A 22,455-nucleotide genomic window follows, 5' to 3' on the forward strand; every position below is an offset into this window, starting at 1 on the left:
AAATAAAAGGAATCCAAATTGGAAAAGAAGAAGTAAAGCTGTCGCTGTTTGCAGATGTCATGATACTATACATAGCGAATCCTAAAGATGCTATCAGAAAAGTACTAGAGCTAATCAATGAATTTGATAAAGTAGCAGGATACAAAATTAATGCACAGAAATCTCTTGCATTCCTATACACTAATGATGAAAAATCCGAAAGAGAAATTAAGGCAACACTCCCATTTACCACTGCAACAAAAAGAATAAAATACCTAGGAATAAACCTATCTAAGGAGACAAAGGACCTGTATGCAGAAAATTATGACACTGATGAAAGAAATTAAAGATGATACAAACAGATGGAGAGATATACCATGTTCTTGGATTGGAAGAATCAACATTGTGAAAATGACTCTACTACCCAAAGCAATCTACAGATTCACTGCAATCCCTATCAAACTACCACTGGCATTTTTCACAGAATGAGAACAAAAACTTGCACAATTTGTATGGAAACACAAAAGACCCCGAATAGCCAAAGCAATCTTGAGAAAGAAAAACGGAGCTGGAGGAATCAGGCTCCCTGACTTCAGACTACACTACAGAGCTATAGTACTCAAGACAGTATGGTACTGGCACAAAAACAGAAATATAGATCAATGAAACAGGATAGAAAGCCAAGAGATAAACCCACGCACATATGGTCACCTTATTTTTGATAAAGGAGGCAAGAATATACAATGGAGAAAAGACAGCCTCTTCAGTAAGTGGTCCTGGGAAAACTGGACAGCTACATGTAAAAGAATGAAATTAGAACACTCCCTAACACCATACACAAAAATAAACTCAAAATGGATTAAAGAGCTAAATGTAAGGCCAGACACTATAAAACTCTTAGAGGAAAACATAGGCAGAACAGTCTATGACATAAATCACAGCAAGATCCTTTTTGATCCACCTCCTAGAGTAATGGAAATAAAAACAAAAATAAATGGGACCAAATGAAACTTAAAAGTTTTGCACAGCAAAGGAAACCATAAACAAGATGAAAAGACAACCCTCAGAAGGGGAGAAAATATTTGCAAATGGAGCAACTGACAAAGGATTAATCTCCAAAATTTACAAGCAGCTCATGCAGCTCAATAGCCAAAAAACAAACAACCCAATCCAAAAATGGGCAGAAGACCTAAATAAACATTTCTCCAAAGAAGATTTACAGATTGCCAACAAACACATGAAAGGATGCTCAACATCAGTAATCATTAGAGATTTGCACATCAAAACTACAATGAGGTATCACCTCACACCAGTCCGAATGGCCATCATCAAAAAATCTAGAAACAATAAATGCTGGAGAGGGTGTGGAGAAAAGGGAGCCTTCTTGCACTGTTGGTGGGAATGTAAATTGATACAGCCACTCTGGAGAACAGTATGGAGGTTCCTTAAAAAACTAAAAATAGAATTACTATATGACCCAGCAATCCCACTACTGGGCATATACCCTGAGAAAACCATAATTCAAAAAGAGTCATGTACCAAAATGTTCATTGCAGCTCTATTTACAATAGCCAGGACATGGAAGCAACCTAAGTGTTCATCGACAGATGAATGGATAAGGAAGATGTGGCCCATATATACAATGGAATATTACTTAGCCATAAAAAGAAATGAAATTGCGTTATTTGTAGTGAGGTGGATGGACCTAGAGTCTGTCATACAGAGTGAAGTAAGTCAGAAAGAGAAAAACAAATACCGTATGCTAACACATATATATGGAACCTAAAAAAAAAAAATATGGTTCTGAAGAACATAGGGGCAGGATGGGAATAAAGGTGCAGACCTACTAGAGAATGGACTTGAGGACATGGGGAGGGGGAAGGGTAAGCTGGGACAAAGTGAGAGAGTGTCATGCACATACATACACTACCAAATGTAAAATTGATAGCTTGTGGGAAGCAGCCGCATAGCACAGGGAGATCAGTTCCATGCTTTGTGACCACCTAGAAGGGTGGGATAGGGAGGGTGAGAGGGAGGGAGGTAGACGCAAGAGGGAAGAGATATGGGGATATATGTATATGTATAGCTGATTCACTTTGTTATACAGAAGAAACTAACCCACCATTGTAAAGCAATTATACGCCAATAAAGATGTTAAAAAAAAAAAAAAGGGAGAGAGAGACCTTACCCACTTGAGGAGAAGGAAAGAGCTGGCAAATAAGAAAAAGAAAAATCTGGAACAAGCAGGAGAAAGAATCTTTATCAGGAAGTAACAGAATTAGGACTGAGTAAGCTTGAAACAAGATTTTCTAAAATAAACAAACAAACAAACAGGATAATTGGATTCCTAGGAATCAGAAATTAGAGACAAACATAGAATGAAAAAAGGACGTAAAATGTTATTTTTTTCCTTAGCAAGGTTGTGTTATTTTTGTTTGTTTTTTTGTTTTTGATTTTGTTTCTGTTTTTAATTCCTGACTATCAGGAAGTTAGACATTTTCTTGGGAGATGAATTTCCTGAGACATCATACCTGTCTTTCTGAAGCTCTGTTCAGTAGTTGGTCTAACTTCTGACTGATGGAGAATGCTTGTTTTCTTTCTTTGGCTACTTCACACCCAGGTGCTTCCTGTTTCTCTATAACATAAGATCTTCACCTTTGGCTTCAAGGTCATGGCCCTCAACCCATGAAAAGTCACCCGGGATGCTATATGACTGGGGTAAATTTTACACTTGCTGACTCTCTATCAGCATTTCCTGCCTAGGTCTGGTGTGACATGCAGATTCTTTGGCTCCTGCTCTTGTCTCTTCACTGAGATTCTGTGGTTCAGTTTCTTCACAGGTGACTCTAATCACCATACTCATGGAAACCACAGGCTCATAAGGTTTGGGGCTGGAGGTTTTGTTTGTTTGGATGGAAGAGGTCCAAAGGGGGCGTTGCTTTTTGTTTGGATTTGGATTTTAGTTTTAGTTTCTGTATGTGGGAAGAGGGAAGGATATCGCAGAAATTTTAGTTATATGAAAAGGAAAACTATGAGTCTTGTCCCTGGTAATAGTGGGACAATTTAAGAATGTTGCTTTATATGGATGACATTCTTTTTTAACACATAGGGACCATTCAGAAGAGCCAACCATTGAAGAGTCATTATAAGCAATAATAAAATAATTTCATTTTTTAAAGGCATCAGTTTATCAAAATATGAGGAAAAGAACCCAAAATTAAATCTTGTAATTCATATAGTGACATGGAAGAAAATTATATTTGGGGGCAAAGTTTCTCAAAACTAAATTTAACCTTTGAGTTTTACATATAGAAAGTATATTGTTGCTTTTCCTGAGCTAAAGATGAATAGTTGGCCAAGTTTTGAACAGGGCAGTATCTTGTTTGTTCATTTTTACTGGTCTCCCTCATAGCTGAAGGTGAATGAATCTTTCTGATGGCCTTTTTCTTGGTAGGCAACGGATCCATTTGATGTAAAGCTGTTCAGAATCAGGAACAGAATGCTTAGGGGAGCGAGGAAAAGAAAATTCGCACTATATACAGCATGGAATTAATCTCCAGTGTATGTCAGAAAACACTTGTTCCTCAAAATTAAGAAAGTTAAGAGCAAAATCTTCAGCCTGTATTGGACTCAACACAGCCTTTCAAAGATTGTCTATCACCAAATACTTCAGGAAGTGTATTTCAAAGCGTGTCCTCCTGAATGCTAGGGTTTCCTAGGGGCACCTTAGAAGAGGAAGCAGGAGCCTCATGCAGTCTTATCCACCCCTAACCTGATCCCAACCCTAGTCCCACCCCAATACAGATGAACCCTATTTGTGTATTCCTCTCTGCTGGAGGAAAGGAGTGCCCTGTGTGGTTGATCACGTGGGGTCCAGTGGGCGTGGCTTCTGGGTACCACACCTCCCCCTGCTGAGGACTAGCCCTGTGAGCCCAAATTTGCATGCCCAAATGTCCTCACCTGCATTAACAAAACAGTGGTGCTTCTGGTAACTTACTTTGTAAACAACTTAGTCACAAGGGCTGAACAAGCTAACACACCTAAAGAAATTAGTCCCAGTAATAAACTTTCACTAGTATCTGTTTCTGCACTTGGACTTGGGACAAGGTTTCATCCAAAGGAAAGTTTCTACTGCCTTTAAAAAGTTTTTGGAAGGACTACTGCTTTAAAACATGATTTAATAATTGAGGAACATGCTTTTGTCCTTTTGTCCTTTGGCCAAAAGCCAAGTCCCTCCCCCTTTTCACCCATTAACCCTGAACTCCAAGGGTTAAGGATCCATTCCCCCTTCTTCTCCAGATCTGAATCTCAGCAGCAGAGCAGTGGGTTAATATATAAAAATGATATCATTGTAGTCACAGAAACTATTTCATTATAATCTTTTGTTTTTTCCTGCTAACTTTCTAAAGGGAGAAACAGCTTATTAATTATCTAAGCATTTGGAACTCTTTGCAGGTACACGTCCCACAAATGCTATTATTATCACCCACATTTGGTGAGGTACTTGGGGATTACAAGTGTCATGTAAATGTTTACACATTATTATACTGTGACCCAAGATCCACAGTGGGACAGCAAAGACAGCCCAGGAAGGAGCACGAAGCCCCAGAGAGGCAATGGTTTTTGGAAAAGGTATGAAATTCTCTTTGTTTAGCATAAGGAGAGTTGTACTTCTGAGGAGGGTCATTTACAGCCATTAGGGAAAGTATGTATGACTGTAAAAGAGACAGCTGAGGGTTTGCTGCATATTTTCAGACAGAAGGGGGTCCTTCAACAAAAGGGTAACAGGGAAAGGATTTAAAATGCTGTGAGGGGCATTTCGAGTTGACTGGAAGAACTTTCTGACAGTAAAAGCAGCATGCTTCCAACAGCTGTCACCACATCTTTCCCTCTGGAGACTCTCAGGAAAGAAGAGATTCTTTTTCTTGGTAAGCTCAGCCTAAAGGCAAGAAATTGGAACCCATCCTCCTGGCTGACCATTTGAGGTAGTAAGGTCACTGCAGAACATTGAATGGCACTGTGTTCTCTTTAAATCTGGACTCTGCTTGTGGCGAATGTCTTGGTTGGTGCCGGTGTGTCCTTAACATCCCCTAACACTCACTCTCTACACTCTTTTCATCCAAGACAAAAAGATTTACAACTGGCCATGTGTCCAGGCACAACAATCATTGTTTTGTTAGACCAGGGAGGCTGATCTTCCATTTATGGTGATGGTCTTAAAATTACCTTCTAAAATAAGTGTAGGAAAAAGAGGAATTGGATATAAAGAGAGTAAAGGTCCTATCATGTTAAGCTCATGTGGCATGCAGGTGTGAGGAAAATCTGAATGACCTGGGAGGTCATGGAGACCCCTATGCCAGGTGATTTCAAGGTCTTCTAATGCCAGGATCCTGGGAGGACAGGGTGGGGAGGGGCTTCAGTAGTGGAGTCTTATTACCTAGAACCTCGGAAAGCATATGCTAGCATATGCTATGAGGCAGTGCTTACAAAAATAAGAAACCCATACAGTCACAAAAACCTACATCAGCACACAGACCAGCCTAGAGGAAAACAATTCTGCTCTGGATATTGTTTGCAACATCTGTGCACGGTTTCAGATGATTGTTGAAAGGATGTTCAGTTTTAAATAAAGGACAAAAGATATACAAGTTGAGGGAGAAAAGCCCACGCCCTTTTCTCTTAATGCTTGGAGAGATTCTACATTTCCCCCTCTTCATGTTCTTTTAAATCCCGAGAAAGAAAGAAAGGAGGGGGGAAAAAAAGCAGTGTAACAAATTCCCTGCCAGAAAGCACACAGTAAATTCTAGCTTGTTAGCAGGCCAGTTCCAAATGATTTCTAAAAAACAAATCCTAAGAGTCATGTAGTTACAGCCTCTGAGGGAAGCTGTAAGCCCGACGCTGGTGTCCCAGAACCCAAGCCACCAAAAAAAAAAAAAAAAAGGGAAAAAAGAAACCTAACCGGTCTTCTGACAGGAATATGAAAGCAAAATCTCACGAGGATGCCCCAGAGGAGGAGAAAGCTGCAGCTTGCAGTAATCTGTAAATGATTGCTGTTAAAGTCTGGAGGCTTCAGGCTTGATCTGTTTGTTCCAAAAGCAAGCCAAGGAGGACGGTGTTAATAAAGAGAGATTTAACTGAGAGCTGTGCTTGGAATAAAGTGGGCTACAAAAAGGTCAAATGTGATCAGTTGGAGCAGATTACAAGGGCCTTAAAAGGTGGTGTGGAGAAATGAGCCGGGGCTGGGGAGTAATCTAGCGCAAGATTGATTAGGCCGTGGGCGTGGAGAAAAGCCAGGACAAGTGCTTATCAATCCTAGAAGGAGGAAGAGCCGCGCGTGCAGGCGCCCGGTCGCTCCGGGCCTGAGCCGAGCAGCCGGCGGCCGCTTCCTTCCCCCGCATCCCCTCCCCGCGCCCCCTCCTCTCCGGACTGGATCTGCCTTCGGCCGGCCGCCCTTTAGACAATGGTCTCCTTAATCTCTGACTTGGATCCACTCAAAGACTGGAAAGTTTTAAGGTAGGCCTGCTTTTCTTTCTCTCTCGTCGCTGTTACCGTTCACGGCCAAGTGCTTTCCCCGCCCGCACCCCAATTACGGCGCGTGGGATGCTGCGTGCAGTGCCAGGGGTGGGTGGCAGGGACCGCCGGGTCCGCTTAGCGGGATGCGCCGTGGTGATTCGGAAACAACTTCCAGCGGATGTGGAAAGAGGGGCGGGAGAAGTCCTCAGTTTCACTCCCTCAGGGGAAGGCGGTGCATTTTAATGAGAGTTTGTCTTACTGAAATGATTCCTCACATTGGCTGACTCAGGGAGCCAGTTATACTTATTATTGCGTTCCATGGGGCCCTGAATCCATCAGAGGGGATGTGGGAAACTTTCTGGGACTTCAGATAAAAAAGCGAACTTTCCAGAAGACTATTCCTTCCCCTCTTGTAAGAGGGTCTGTGGAAATGCGGTTTCCTCCTGTGACCTCTCCTCCCCACCCCCAGGCCTAATTTGGAAATGCTGGTCCTATAAAAACTCAGCTGACCTCGGAAGGGAATGAGTAGAGTTTCTGAAACAAGGTCGTTCTCTGAATGCTCCTGAAAAGGTGAACTCAGACCTCTTCATGATTCAGAGACCCAGAAAAATGAGAACCCAAGGACCTCAAAGTGGCGAAAGTTCATGCATTTCCTCCACTTGGGTCTAAGCTGACTCCTTCCATAGAGTTCACAATGCCTTCCTAGGTCTAACTTAACACTGAAGGGTATTTCCCAGCCAAAAGCACTTTGGGCAATTTTTAAAATACAAAAATGTTAAATGGAGGAGTTTTTATGAAAAGCGGTTTAACACAATGGCATGTTGTCCCGAATACCTACTCCCAAACATGATTCCATTGGAACTAAACCAAGACCCAAAAAGTCACCTCTTTTTCCTGACATCTTGTATTAATTGGCTATTACTTATTTCCCTGAGTTCTGCCTTAGATTTTTTTTTTTTTTTTAAAGAGATTGGAGTTTATTTATTTATTTATTTATTTTTGGCTGTGTTGGGTCTTCGTTTCTGTGCGAGGGCTTTCTCTAGTTGCGGCAAGCAGGGGCCACTCTTCATCGCGGTGCGCGGGCCTCTCACTATCGTGGCCTCTCTTGTTGCGGAGCACAGGCCCAGACGCGCAGGCTCAGTAGCCGTGGCCCACGGGCCCAGTTGCTCCGCGGCATGTGGGATCCTCCCAGAGCAGGGCTCGAACCCGTGTCCCCTGCATTGGCAGGCAGATTCTCAACCACCACGCCACCAGGGAAGCCCAGTTTTTTTTTTAAATTGTATTATTTTTTAAATTTATTTTATTGAAGTATAGTTGATTTACAATGTGTTAATTTCTATGGCACAGCAAAGTGATTCAGTTATACATACATATATATACATATTCACATACTTTTTCATATTCTTTTCCATTATGGTTTAACACAGATACTGAATATAGAAGGACCTTGTAATTTTATCCATCCTATATATAATAGTTTGCATCTGGTAATCCCAAACTCCCACTCCCTCCCTCTCCCACTCCCCCTCAGCAACCACAAGTCTATTCTCTATGTCTGTGAGTCTGTTTCTGTTTTGTAGATCAGTTCATTTGTGTCATATTTTAGATTCCACATATAAGTGATATCATATGGTATTTGTCTTTCTCTTTCTGACTTCATAGTAAGATAATCTCTAGGCCCATCCATGTTGCTGCAAATGGCATTATTTCATTCCTTTTTAGGGCTGAGTAGTATTTCATTGTATATATGTACCACCTCTTCTTTATCCATTTATCTGTTGATGGGCATTTAGGTTGTTTCCATGTCTTGGCTATTGAAAATAGTGCTGCACTGAACTAATTTGATTATTTTTAAAAGCAACCACATGATACAAAAGAGCAAATAAAAGAAAAATTGGCCACTATCCATCTTATTTTCTTTTTAAAAATTCTTGCTTTCTAGAACTTCACGTGTATACATGTCATATAGTATGTGTCATTTTATAATCTGCTCTTTTTCCAGTTAAATATCAAACACATTTCTATGTTTCTGCTTCCCCTTCATAACCATAATTTTAATGACTAAAACAGCATCATGATGTTGATGTACATTGTTTTACTAAATTACCCTGTTGGCTGAAAATTTAGATTATTTCCAGTCCTTGATTTATATGAACGACGGACTCAGAGAGCTATACCTTTCTGCTTTCATTAAATAATTCCCAGGATTTCTAGATGAAAAGGCACGAATGTTTTATGGGCCTGTCAGTGATACTTTCTTCTATTTGTAGGTTTAAATTTTATTTTTAATTGAGAGATGCTAAAGTACTTCTGTACATGTCCTTATGATGCAGCTATTATAATAAATTTCATTCTTTAACTGGATTACTAACCTATTTCTAAAATTGAAATATTTCTTAAGGGTGCTTTTTAAAAAATTGTTTTCAGTGATTAACTTAGTATTGCACAAGTGGATAAGGGGGGCCCCAGCTCTAAGAACGTGTGTAAGATTACAAATCTTTAAAAATGTTGCCCTGCAAAGGCCTTTTCAGATAATGATCCTTAGTCTTAACACACTTAAAAAGCCAGTGGTAATGTTGCCTTTCCCCTAAATGTGTCTCTAACATAAGTGAAGGTTATTTTATGGCTGGAGTAAATAAAGCTTCACAAACTTGGACTGGGAAGCCCTGGGAAAGAGAAACATCTTCCCATTGACCTCTGGGTACACTAAGTTCATTCTGTCCACACCTCTTCTTGGCAGGTGTTATTCCATCATCATTTTAACTGTGTGTAATTCTTTCCTGCGATAAGGAATTATGAAGTGTGTAGTGTTTAGGTGTCACATTTTAAATTCCTTAATTGTTTATAATCGGGCATCAGCTTGGCTAATTCTGATTCATGGAACCATTCACTCACCAACACTAATGCTCTGTCCATTACAGACACACCTTGTTTTAATGCTTTGCTTTATTGTGCTTGGAAGATATTGCCTTTTTTTGTTGTTTGTTTTTTACGGACTGAAGGTTTGGGGCAACCCCATGTCGAGCAAGCCTTTTGGTGCCATTTTTCCAACAGCATTTGCTCACTTCTTGTCTCTGTGTCCCATTTTGGTAATTCTCAGACTGTCTCAATTTTTTCATCATTATTATACTTATTCTGGTGATCTGTGATCGGTGATCTTTGATGCTACCATTGCAAAAAGAAGGTGACTCGCTGAAGTCTTACATGATGGTTAGCATTTTTTAACAGTTAAATATGTATATTTTTTAACATCTTTATTGGAGTATAGTTGCTTTACAATGGTGTGTTAGTTTCTGCTTTATAACAAAGTGAATCAGTTATACATATACATATATCCCCATTTCTCCTCCCTCTTGCGTCTCCCTCCCACCCTCCCTATCCCACCCCACCCCTTTAGGTGGTCACAAAGCACCAAGCTGATCTCCTTGTGCTATGTGGCTGCTTCCCACTAGTAGCAATAAAATATTTTTAATTAAGGTATGCACCTTGTTTTTTAAATAAATTTATTTATTTATTTTTGGCTGCATTCGGTCTTCGTTGCTGCGCGCGGCTTTCTCTAGCTGCGGCGAGCGGGGGCTACTCTTTGTTGCGGTGCGCGTGCTTCTCATTGCGGTGGCCTCTCCCATCATGGTAGTCTCTCTCGTTGCAGAGCACAGGCTCCAGGCACGTGGGTTTCAGTAGTTGTGGCACGCAGGCCCAGCAGCTGTGGCTTGCAGGCTCTAGAGCGCAGGCTCAGTAGTTGTGGCGCATGGGGCCAGTTGCTCCAGGGCATGTGGGATCCTCCCGGACCAGGGCTCGAACCTGTGTCCCCTGCATTGGCGGGCGGATTCTTAACCACTGCGCCACCAGGGAAGTCCCTGTACATTGTTTTTTTTAGACATAATGCTATTGCACACTTAATAGACTATAGTATAGTGTAAACATAATTTTCATATGCACTGGGAAACCAAAAAATGTGACTCACTTTATTGCGATTTTCACTTTATTTTAGCGGTCTGGAATCAAAGCCGTAATATCTCTGAGGTGAGCCTGTGTATGTGGGAGAAGGAAAGATATAGCATGACCTTCTAAGTGGGATAATCTAGCAGGAGACTGAAGATGTGTATGCTGATGGCATACAGGGTTGTACGTGATGTGATTTACCTCAGTAAAATGCTTTTCAAATCCAGAGGTGGGGGATCCTATTATAATACTGCTACTGCCTTTGTCTGATAAGAGGTGAGCGGAATGCTTGGTATATAACACGGAAAGGCTTTCAAACCTGCCTACCCTGGAATAATTTTCAGATGTTTGCTCCAGTTATGCGGCCTGGAGTTCTGCCAAATCTGCTGCTCTTGAAAAGTGATTGCAAGGCACATTTTTTGAATCTGCTTACACCCTAATTTAGTGTTTTAAGATATGATCTGAGGGTGGGATACAAGTTCCGGTCCTAAACCTTTGTCGGGCACTGTTTATTTAGCATCACTCCCTCCTAGGTCCATTTTGTCAAATGGAAAACAAATCCAGGTTGGGAATCCTGCTGTTGGCTGTTTTAATTTCTGTCTACCTCAAGGGGCATAAAAGAAACAACTTCCACCAAAAGACACGCCAACAAATTTGCAACTGTAAGACTCCCCTCTTGACCACTGGGAAAGCACAAACACAAAAGCTTCACTCAAGAGAATCAAAATCAGCTAAATCAAGAAAAAATAGTCAGTACATAGAAGACGAAAAAGGAAATGACAAGGTAGTAGATGTATGATTACAAGAATAAAACAAACCTGCCAATCTGATTCATGTAAGATTTCATGTTCATCGATACCACTTGAGGGAAAACAAGTCATAAAGATGACTCAAGTTCAACAGGTTGAAAACGGTACCTGTTATCTCCCCTAAGACCTGCTTCTTTTCTGGTGTTCACAGGCTTATGAATCACACCAAGTAGGTATCCGGCCAGGTACTCAAACTGGAAAGTTGGCATCCTCCCTCCTCCCTCATTTTCCCTCCTAATTACATCTAAACTATCACCAGCTCCTGCTGATTTCAACTCCTAAACATCTCCTGCCTCCCCACTTTTCTCCACCTTTCCTTGCTGTAGTCTTCTTGTTTTGCTCAGAACTCCGTACTACCTCCTAAATCTCCCTGCTTCAGTTCTTGCTATCATGGTCTACTTCTCACGGAAGAGGAATGAAAACACTTAAAAGCCATAAATTGGATCATGTGATGTTCCTTTTTAAAAGCCCTCCCATTACTCTTCAAGTAAAAGCCAAGATCCTTATCCTAACCCACAAGACCCCATCTGACCTTGCCCTTGACTACCTCTTCAACCTTATTTCCTCCCTCTTTCCCCAGAGCCCAAGTTGCTCCAGCCCCTCTGGTCTTCTTTCTCTTCCTCGAATGATCCAAGCTTACTTTGGCTATAGAGTATTTGCAAGGAGCTCTCCCTCTCCCTGCCTGGAAATCTTCTCCCTCGATGTTTGCAGGGCAAGACGCTGCTGTCATTCAAGTCTTAGCTCAGATGTCACCTCCTCAGTGAAGCCTTCCTTGATCCCTCAATTTATTAAAATTTTTTGTTGTTGATGTATAGTTAATTTACAATTAGTTTCAAGGGTACAGAAGTGATTCAGTTATACATATATATTCTTTTTCAGATTCTTCTCCATTATAGGTTTTTATGAGATATTGAGTATAGTTCCTTGTGCTAAGCAGTAGGACCTTATTGTTTATCTATTTTACATACAGTGGTGTGTATATGTTAATCCCAACCTCCTAATTTATCTCCCTCTCCCAGATCCCTTAATTTAAAGCCATCCAAAAATTACTCTTCAACATTTCTCACTGATAGGTTGAATCATATAAGATTGTCAATATTTAACTACTGTAGACCTATAAAAATTTCAGTTTCATATGGTTGAACTAATATTCTCATTATAGCACTTATCGTACCTGCTATTTTCATATGTGCTTATTATTTCTCTTCACCATTAGAATGTATAATTGGTGTGGTTAACTGGTATGGTTAACCGGTGCCTAAAATATTTCCTGGCACATTACAGAGAATGAATGAATGAAGGATGAACGAATGAATGACGTGGTCACTGTTTGTCTCCCTCATTGACTTTATACTCTATGAGGCCAGATTGTTCATACTCTAATGCCAGTATTTACCACAGGAATGGTGGTGGTGTCTTATGTGGAATGAATAAATGGATGAATGAATGAGTGACTTCTAACTCCCAGTTTAGTAATTCTCTCTTCACTTCCTCCTTTCTGTTCCAGTCAGCAAAGTGTCTGGATTTGATAACACGGGAAATTTTTAAATTCTCTGGGAATCTGACAGATGACTGTATTCAAGCAGAATTCTTTCTACACAAGACAGTGATCTAGATCAGGGGTTGGCAAACTTCTATAAAGGGCCAGATAGTACATAGGTCAGTTTTTGCTGCCCACACAGTCTCTGTTGCAGCTACTTAGGTCTGCCATCCTAGCATGAAAGTAGCCACAGGTAATATGTAAATGACTAAGGTTGAGTGTGAACCAATAAAACTTTATTTACAAAAACAGGAAATGGGTGGGATTTGGCCCAAGGACCATAGCCTACCTTTCATCTGTTATCTAGGCTAATGATTTGACCAACAAAAAAATAGAAGTCGTTTTGACAGATAGCTAGAAGGATGTTTTCAAATCTCATGACAAAGTACATATCATGAACTTACCTCCTTATTGGGAAAAAATATTTTAAAGAGCCTTGGTCATATTTCACAGATCAGAGATGTTTTCGGTCATGAGCACTTGATCTCACAAAGATGATTATAGTCTGGAGGAAATTTATGGCTCCCCAAATTCTTTAAATGTTTGGGTGAGCCTTCAGGCTATAACAAAATACACTTTTGCCTGTTCCCTTACTGAGTGTGTGAGAAACTCCCATTAATGAGAACAGCACATGTTGATGGAAAAAAATAGACCAAATCCTGACATGTTTTAAGTCAGTGCTTGGCCTCGTTTCTTTCTGTTTCGTTGCTTTCTCCAGCTCATTTAGGAGATGTTTCCCTTTCACATGCCTGATAAATCTCCCAAGATGAATTCCAAACTCACGGAGGAAAGCGTGCTGTGTGATTTTGAATGAATGCCACGTGTAGATACTCTTCAGCTCACGTTACATGACATCTTGGAGGCGCTTGGAGTGAGGAGAGTTTACGTGGAACTCTCTTGGTGTCCAGTGAGAGCAGGCTGGCCATCTGAAGATCAGAGATTAGTCTTCTTAGAGGATGATAGAAGAATTATTAATGCTTTCTGTGTGCCAGGCATTATGCTAAGAGCTCTGTGTTTAATATCTCATTTAATCTTTGCAACAACCTTATGAAGTAGGTACTGTCTGGTCATGGCACCTTTCCTTGGTATGTTGGTAACTTAATGAAGCATCTTGCCTTAACTATGCCTCAGATGGGAAAAATTTGCACCACATCATTTTTTTTCCCCACTGGAAAGTTTGAAGAATCATGACCCAGTTACTACTGGGTTCTTTAGAAAACCTTTGTAGAGCAGGGGGGAAGTAGGCTATGAAAACAGAGTTATATCCAGTAATAATTCTTTAGGTAGGGAATTATATGTTTATAAAAATGAATACAAGACCTGGGCCTTTTAAATAATGTATTATATCAGAATAATCTACTATTTTTCACAAAGCGTGACTAATGTAGCACATTACCTAACTAATAATAACAAAGGGTATTATAAGATCATATAAAAATGTAAAGTAGAGAAATCCTGTTATCTATAGGTTGGAATGCTACTGCCAAGGCTTTTACATCTCCTTCCAGCACTCAAAAAAAACCAAACCACTAAAACACCCTCAGGAGTTGTTTCCACTCCACTGACTCCAATAATCAGCAGAAAAATATTCACTTGACAATTATTTTGTTCCCCGCTCCTGAACGGGTCTGTTTCCCTAGTGGGCTGGACCAGCAAGGACAAACCCAGCACATCCAGATCCTGTGAAATCTCTGTTAGGAGAAACACAAGAGGAAATCCCTGTAATTGGGGAATGTCTCCCAGGGGTCAGAGACCACAGGGAAGTTATCTTCCCAAAATAAAGGAGAATCACCTGGCACTTTTATTCCACTCTTTGGGAAGAGAATCTGACACTTAACCTCTCTACACTCCCCAAATATGTGTTCAGACTGAGAGTTCCCGAATACCAGCATCATATGCTACAGATTATAGTATAAGGAGCGGACTCAGTGTGTAGGTTTCATGTCTGTTCCCACAGGGAGTCCCTGTGTTTACCTCCCCTTTCTGTTTTAGTGCAACAGGAGAAGGCACCTCAACAGATCAACTAATCACTCTTCTTTCTGCATCTCTGTGTTAAAAAGTCTCCACTCCCCAAACACCATATTATTCACGAGGACATGGTTTGTCTGTCTTGTTTACCACTGTGTCTCCAGTAGTGCCCAGCCCTGATGTAGGTTTGATACTTATTTCCTGCAAGGATGTCTCCCTAACCCTCTCTCCCTGGCTTCCACCCCACCCATCTCCCACCAGGAAGGAAGGTTTTCTTCCCCTAAATGCTCATAGCCCTGAATCTAAACCTTAGATGCTCCAATGCAAGTGCAGATTTCCTGCTTTGTAATATTTATGTATATCTTAGTTCCATTCCTAGACTGTGAACTCTCAAAAGATAAAGTCCATGCCCCATTCATCTTTGCATCCTTAGTATTACCCGACACCGCATTTTGCCCAGCCAGGATTTGAACAGAAATCCACACATTCCTCATTTGTAAGATGAGCGATTGAACCAGATTATATCTAAGGATCCCCTTCTATAAAATTATGTGATCAATGTGAGATAGAACAAAGAAGCACTCTCCCCCAGGACCCTGAGTCCCACCTCTGAGCCATACCGTGCATCCTTTCCCTATATTGTTGAGTTTTTCTCCCAGCAAAACAATTCTCTTTCTATTGATCCACATATTCTTTCAAGGCTCTTTTACTCCCAGTCCTTCTGTAGAGTTGATGGACTAAACTACAAGCCTGTTTTCAGATGTTCTGTCTTGAACTAGGGCAATAATGTAAATCAGCTGTTCCAGGGATGAGTTTTGCTGACACATACTGATATTAGCAATCATAGGACCAGTCCTGCGGGGCTGAGTATTGCAACCAATCTGGGTTGTAGGTGTTTCAGTTACCCATGGCTTTGGCACGCCCTTTGTTTTTCATTGCACTAGTTTTTCATTCTTATAGAGACACAAATGTCTAAGCCAGAAAGAATTGTAAGAGGCCCCTGGAAACAGCAGTTTTCTCTATTTTGTCATGTTTCCTGGTGAGTAAGTGAAAGATTTTGTAAACTGGAAAAATGTCACCCTCATTTAAGTTTGGTATTTACAAATGGAACTTAATGCTTCTTCTGAGGCTTGGCACGTGATATTTTTTCCCACCATCATTATCATGATCGTTATTGACCATAACAACCATTACTGAGTACCCAAAAGCTGGACTGTTCTTTCCTTCTCCATGAAAACACATGTGCTTCAAAGGTTTGTTCTCACCTAAGCTCCTGAAGGTAACTTTGCCTGATAACCCTATTCACATAGACCGACCACTTGCTTCATTAGAACTTCCTTAACATTTAGTTACCACTCTACAGAGATGTAGGTTAAATAACTATTTGGAATGTGGGGTTTTTTGTCAGGTATCACTGACATACAACATTATATTAGTTTCTGGTGTACAACATAATGATTCCCTGTTTGCATAGATTGCAAAATGATCACCACAATAAATCTAGTTAACATCGATTACCAAACATAGTTATAAAATTTTTTTCTTATGATGAGAATTTTTAAGATCTACTCTCTTAGCAACTTTCAAATATGCAATACAGTATTATTAGCTATAGTCACCATGCTGTAATTTCATCCTCGTGACTTATACATTTTATAGCTGGAAGTTTGTACCTTTTGACTCACTTCATCTATTTGGCCCAACCCCCAAGCCCCCACCTCTGGCAACCACCAATCTGTTCTCTGCATCTGTAAGCAGCTTGAGTTGTGGGCTGAGGTATTTGTTCTTTTAAGATTCTACATATAATACAGTATTTGTCTTTCTCTGTCTCATTTCACTGAGCATAATGCCCTCAGGGTCCATCCATGCTGTTGCAAATGGCAGGATTTTATTCTTCTTTCTGACTAAGAATATTCCATTGTGTTTATATACCACATCTTCTTATCCATTCATCTACTGATGGATGCTTAGGTAGTTACCATGTCTTGGCTGTTGTAAATAAGGCTGCCATGACATAGGGGTGCATATATCTTTTCCAGTTAGTGTTTTCATTTTCTTCAGATAAATACCCAGGAGTGGAATTGCTGGATCATGTGGTAGTTCTGTTTTTTATTTTTTGAAGAACCTTCATACTGTTCTCCATAGTGGCTGCACCAATTTACATTCCCACCCACAGTGCACAACGATTCCCTTTACTCCACACCCTCACCAACACTTGTTATTTCTTGCCTTTTTGAAAATAGCCATTCTAACAGGTGTGGGATGATATTGCATTGTGGGTTTGATTGACATTTCCCTGAAGATTAGTGATGTTGAGCACCTTTTTATGTACCTGTTGGCCATCTGTATGTCTTTGGAAAACTGTCTTTTCAGATTCTCTGCCCACTTTTAAATTAGGTGAACTTCCTCAACATTGAGGCCCACTATGGTGGGTATTTATGAAATCTACACATTTGAGTGACATAACAAATGTAGTTCTTTTACACAAAGATGGAAAGTGAGATTGGGTACTATTAGATGGCAGTATGCCCAGGGAACCCAAGAATATTTGGATCCTGATGTAGATGACAGCCGCCTCTCATGTACAAGTTTCCAGAGGGTCTGAGGATAGAGGGACCAAGATGGGGGCCCATCAATTTCTCAGCCAAGGATTTTAAAAACCATTTGTTTGGGAATCCTGGGGTTGAGAGAGGGGAGCTGGAACATTCTATGATACTTAGCCAGCCTCCCCTACTGCCAGTTCTGCCAAACCCAAACCCTCATGGCCTGAGAGAAACAATGACAAACTGAAGCAAAAGCAATAGTTTATAATTAAATGTACCATTGGCTCAAAACCCCTATGTATATATGTACATAAATCTAATGAGTTGGGTTGGACTATGTAGAACACCCATTTTTCTTCCCTGATGTAATGTAGCTTCTTCCAAGTAACTTCTGCTCTGTTTCTCATTGAAACCGCAGCTTTAGTTAAGAATGTTTCTGCTGCAGGTTAATCAAACACTGAATATTTCGTCTCCATTTTTCAGGGGTGTAAACCAAGGGTTGGCAAACTTCTTTTGCAAAGGGCCAGTTACTAAATACTTTTGGCTTTGCTGACAAACCATATGGTATCTGTCACAACTATTCAGCTCTACCATGGTAGCACAAAAACAGCCAGAGACAATTTAGAAATGAATGGGCATGGCAGTATTCTGATAAAACTCTATTTACAAAAACAGGCGGTGGGTTGGATTTGGCCCTCAGGCCATAGTTTGCCAGTGGCCCATGTATGCTACACTGAGTTTTGGACCTTTCAGAGCCAAGGCAGCCTGCACAGCCGTAGGGAAATTGAACCAGAGAAAGCAGCAAGAGAGAATATGTTTCCCCAAATGCTATGTGCTGAGCTGGCTTAAGCTGTGCTTGTCTTTCATCCCTGGGAAGAAGAGAAAGTATATGAGGATTGAGGGAGGGGTGGCTGGACTGTCTCAGACCCAGGGTCACCTTTTACTTTTGCCACATTGAGGCAAGAAGCAAAGCATCCTTTACCTTTAAAGGAGGGTCCAGCACTCTCACCCACCTGACCTTTACGATGACCCAGAATCTCATCATCCACAGCAGGAACTCATCCCTTCGGGGAAGGGGCCCAGGTGATGAAATGAGCCAAGGAAGGGAAGAAGAGAAAAGAGGATCTTGAGAAACCTGCCCTACAAGGATTATAGGAATCTGGGGAAAGAAGGCAGCTAGGATAATTGATTGCCCAAAGCCCAAGAGAGTCAGTCAGAAAGTGACTTCTGGAGAAATCTAACATGACTCCTGGTGCCTTTGGTCTGTATCCACTGTTGCTGTCTTCATCACCACAGAATTGCCCTCTTCTTTAGGATTTAAACAAAAGTAAAGCTCTCTTACGGACTGAAGGCAGGTTGAAGACATGCGTGATCATAGCAAGCAGAGAGATTTAGCATCTCATGGAAGCCTACGTTTCCTGCTTATGATGGGTACCTCTTTGCCCCCACCATGATGGGCCATTCATCACGATCACTACAGAATACAAATAGCATTTTTGAAGAGATTTAGGATTAAGAACTGGCCCCAGGCCAAATGAAGTACCACAGCTTTCCTAGCTTCCTCCAGCGTGGGAAGGCTCTTCAGAGAGACCAGTCAGTTATAGCTTACTCTGAATTTAGATTAACATGATATGACATCCAGGAATTTATGTTTTAAGACTTACTTCCAGTTATGCAGTATGGGGAGTGGGGTGGGAGTGGGGACGGAAGTATTCAGGAATTAGAAGTTTGGTGAGGATTTCTGTGCCCCAGAGGTTCTGTCTAGAGGACCTGAGTCGGGAGCACTTGAGGGTGAATTGAGTCCCTTCCTGGTTCTGAGAGCTCTCTCCACTCTTGAATCTCACTTAATAAATTACCACTTCACAATAAATTGCCCTTAAACGACTAGATCGAAAGTGTCAGTTCCTCTTGGCAAAGAGCTAGAATTATACAAGAGAAGACCACTGCAGAGGGACGTGGTTTGAGGCAGAATTTCTTTCTTAAAGACTTTAATTACATTTATAACTTCTTCTCGATAGGCAGGAAACCCTCTTGAGTGCCGGCCCTGCCCGGGATCGAATCAGGCTCCCTCCCAGCACGTTGGCTTTGTCCTCCTCCTCCCCACCTCCCAACTGCCCCCTCCTGGAGCAGGAGGCAGATTTTACCTGTGGGCACCTGGCATTGGTGATGACAGACCAAAAGTGGCAGGAAGGAACAAGCGCTATACGCAAGGCATCATTTGCTCAATTAATATTTCTGAAGGAAAGGAAGGGAGGGTCGTTATTTTCATTTTTGAAAGAGGGGAGAGTATGTTTGAGGAAAACAGTGCCTGAGAACTTGGATTTTTATCTAAAATTTAAAAACCAGTAACTGAGTTGGAGAGTAAAGCCCTTTTCCCTGCTTCCCAAACTAGTTTTTGCCTTTCTGTCTTCTCTCATGACAAAAGGCAGGTGGTAAAGGTGGTTTTCCATTTATTGAACATATCTTGAGCAGAGCTCTCAAAACGGAACTAGCGTGTTGTGCTTTTGAATCCTGTTTTTAAGCTCTGTCTGCAATCAGGCAAAGCTCCCTGGAGGATAAAGCTATATTAAGCTTTAAATCTCTAGTTAATTTTTTTGTTTGTTTCCATAAAATTGGTTTCCTTGTCTTTTGCTTTTTCTCTGCAGGTCACCATTCAGTAAATCAGCAGAATCACCAGCCCTCTCAACGAGCCCATTAGTTAGGTGGGGATCAGAGAGAAATATTTTGCATATAAACTTCAAACACCATAAAGTAGAGAAAGAGAGAGTAAGAAGATTTGGAGTCTTTGACTCCAAATTTCATAGCATGGGTATTTCGTCCTGGTAATTGGTTTAAGTCCCTTTTGATCATCATTTCTAATTTTTTGGCGATTTTTTTCTTTATAAAGACTGTGAATGCTTTTTTAACTTGTCCTAACACCCTTCTCCCACGTAGATCTTTTACTTTCATTGACCCCTGCAACTGAATTTGCTCTGAACTTTAATCTCCAAACTGTAAAATAAAAGTTTGAACCAAATCTTGAGGCAATAAATTTCTGCATTTGCCATTGGTAGGCACAGTGGCTTTTGTTAATGAGAGTTCAGATGAGGAAAAAATAAACCCGTTCTAGAAGGTCGCGGAAAATGCCCTCATGTTTCACAAATCCATTGATTTACATTTTGATTTCTCTTTATATCTGATTTTTAAAAAAAATAATTGGAGGCAAATGTAGTTAATTTTGTGTTACAAGGTGATTCTGAGAGCTGCCTCCCTGTTTCTGACTTTAGGTAAACCTCTGTTTTAAAAAGTATTTGCTGAAAACCTAATCTACCTGATTATAGCAATCAAGATGTTTTGGGTATATTGAGTGTATTTTACAAATGCACAGTTTAATTATGACATTCTTTGTGTCCCTTTCCTATAATTATTTTTCTCTGCATTATGCACATACTGAATAGCCATCGAGCTGTCTGTAAGGGGGAAAATGAATAAGTGGAAAATTAAATGTCCAGTTAAGTAGCAACAAGCCTCCATGCAGATATGGAAAACAAGTCATATCTTAAAAATACAGTCCAGCAGCTTTTCGCCCTCCCCCGCCAGCTGGAAAGCCAAAGACATATGGGGTCGCTGGTTTGGGCAGCTCCTGCGTTCTGAAGGCAGCGGGGGCCGCTGGGTTTCAACTCCCCGCGGGCGTTTTTCCCCCCGGCCCTGAGGAGAGATTTCTTCACCACCACAACCAAGGAAGGATATGATATGAGGCAAGTGGACATAATTCCTTTAGAACAAAGGAAATTAACGTTTGATACCCATGCATTGGTTCAGGACTTGGAAACTCATGGTGAGAAACATGGGTCCCTTTTGAAAGGAGAATATCAACAGCACTCATAACAAATTACCTAGTCAAGACAACATCACCATTATGAACAATTAAGAGTCACTGTTTAGGTTGCTTCCATGTCCTGGCGATTGTAAATAGAGCTGCAGTGAACATTGTGGTACATGACTCTTTTTGAATTATGGTTTTCTCAGGGTATATGCCCAGTAGTGGGATTGCTGGGTTGTATGGTAGTTCTATTTTTAGTTTTTTAAGGAACCTCCATACTGTTCTCCATAGTGGCTGTAGCAATTTACATTCCCACCAACAGTGCAAGAGGGTTCCCTTTTCTCCACACCCTCTCCAGCATTTTTGTTTGTAGATTTTTTGATGATGGCCATTCTGACTGGTGTGAGATGATATCTCATTATAGTTTTGATTTGCATTTCTCTAATGATTAATGATGTTGAGCATTCTTTCATGTGTTTGTTGGCAATCTGTATATCTTCTTTGGAGAAATGTCTATTTAGGTCTTCTGCCCATTTTTGGATTGGGTTATTTGTTTTTTTGATATTGAGCTGCATGAATGGATAAAGATGTGGCACATATATACAATGGAATATTACTCAGACATAAAAAGAAACGAAATTCAGTTATTTGTAGTGAGGTGGATGGACCTAGAGTCTGTCATACAGAGTGAAGTAGGTCAGAAAGAGAAAAATAAATACCGTATGCTAACACATATATATGGAATCTAAAAAAAAAAAATGGTCATGAAGAACCTAGGGGCAAGACGGGAATAAAGACGCAGACCTACTAGAGAATAGACTTGAGGACATGGGGAGGGGGAAGGGTAAGCTGGGACGAAGTGAGAGAGTGTCATGGACATATATACACTACCAAATGTAAAACAGATAGCTAGTGGGAAGCAGCCGCATAGCACAGGGAGATCAGCTCTGTGCTTTGTGACCACCTACAGGGGTGGGATAGGGAGGGTGGGAGGGAGGGAGATGCAAGAGGGAAGAGATGTGGGGATATATGTATATGTATAACTGATTCACTTTGTTATAAAGCAGAAACTAACACACCATTGTAAAGCAATTATACTCCAATAAAGATGTTTAAAAAAAAAAAAATACAGTCCATTCTTCTGAAGAACCTTGGATAAACAAACTTAGTATTAGGCTAATCATATGGTACTAATTTGCTGCCTTGCTTTTCCATTAAACTCTCCCCAGGTGACTCCATATAACAATTGGGTTTAGTAGATTCCAGATTCAGGTAATGGATTAAAGTTAAGTAGATATTCTTTTAAAAAGACAGCATGTAACCAAAGTCTGTACTAGAGTCTTCAATGTGAAAACCTCT

General features: G+C 40.8%; 1 protein-coding gene and 1 long non-coding RNA gene across 4 annotated transcripts in view; one reads left to right on the top strand and one right to left on the bottom strand.

Moving 5' to 3' along the window:
* The window catches only part of LOC309655064, a 195,034-nt gene that overhangs the window by 157,194 nt on the left and 15,385 nt on the right, over positions 1-22,455 (bottom strand). The window lies entirely within an intron of this gene.
* Positions 2,031-22,455, top strand: part of CELF2 (CUGBP Elav-like family member 2) — a 531,606-nt gene continuing 511,181 nt past the window's right edge. For 2 of the 3 annotated variants that reach the window (XM_082449744.1, XM_082449743.1), the window contains exon 1: positions 2,031-6,492. In XM_082449744.1, the coding sequence (XP_082305870.1) occupies positions 6,440-6,492 (53 nt within the window). In that variant the 5' untranslated portion in view covers positions 2,031-6,439. The remainder of the gene's footprint in view (positions 6,493-22,455) is intronic. The other variant, XM_082449746.1, reaches the window with a different exon arrangement.

Source organism: Balaenoptera physalus, assembly GCF_965194825.1.
Source record: "Balaenoptera physalus genome assembly, chromosome: 2".
Classification (NCBI taxonomy): Eukaryota; Metazoa; Chordata; class Mammalia; order Artiodactyla; family Balaenopteridae; genus Balaenoptera; species Balaenoptera physalus.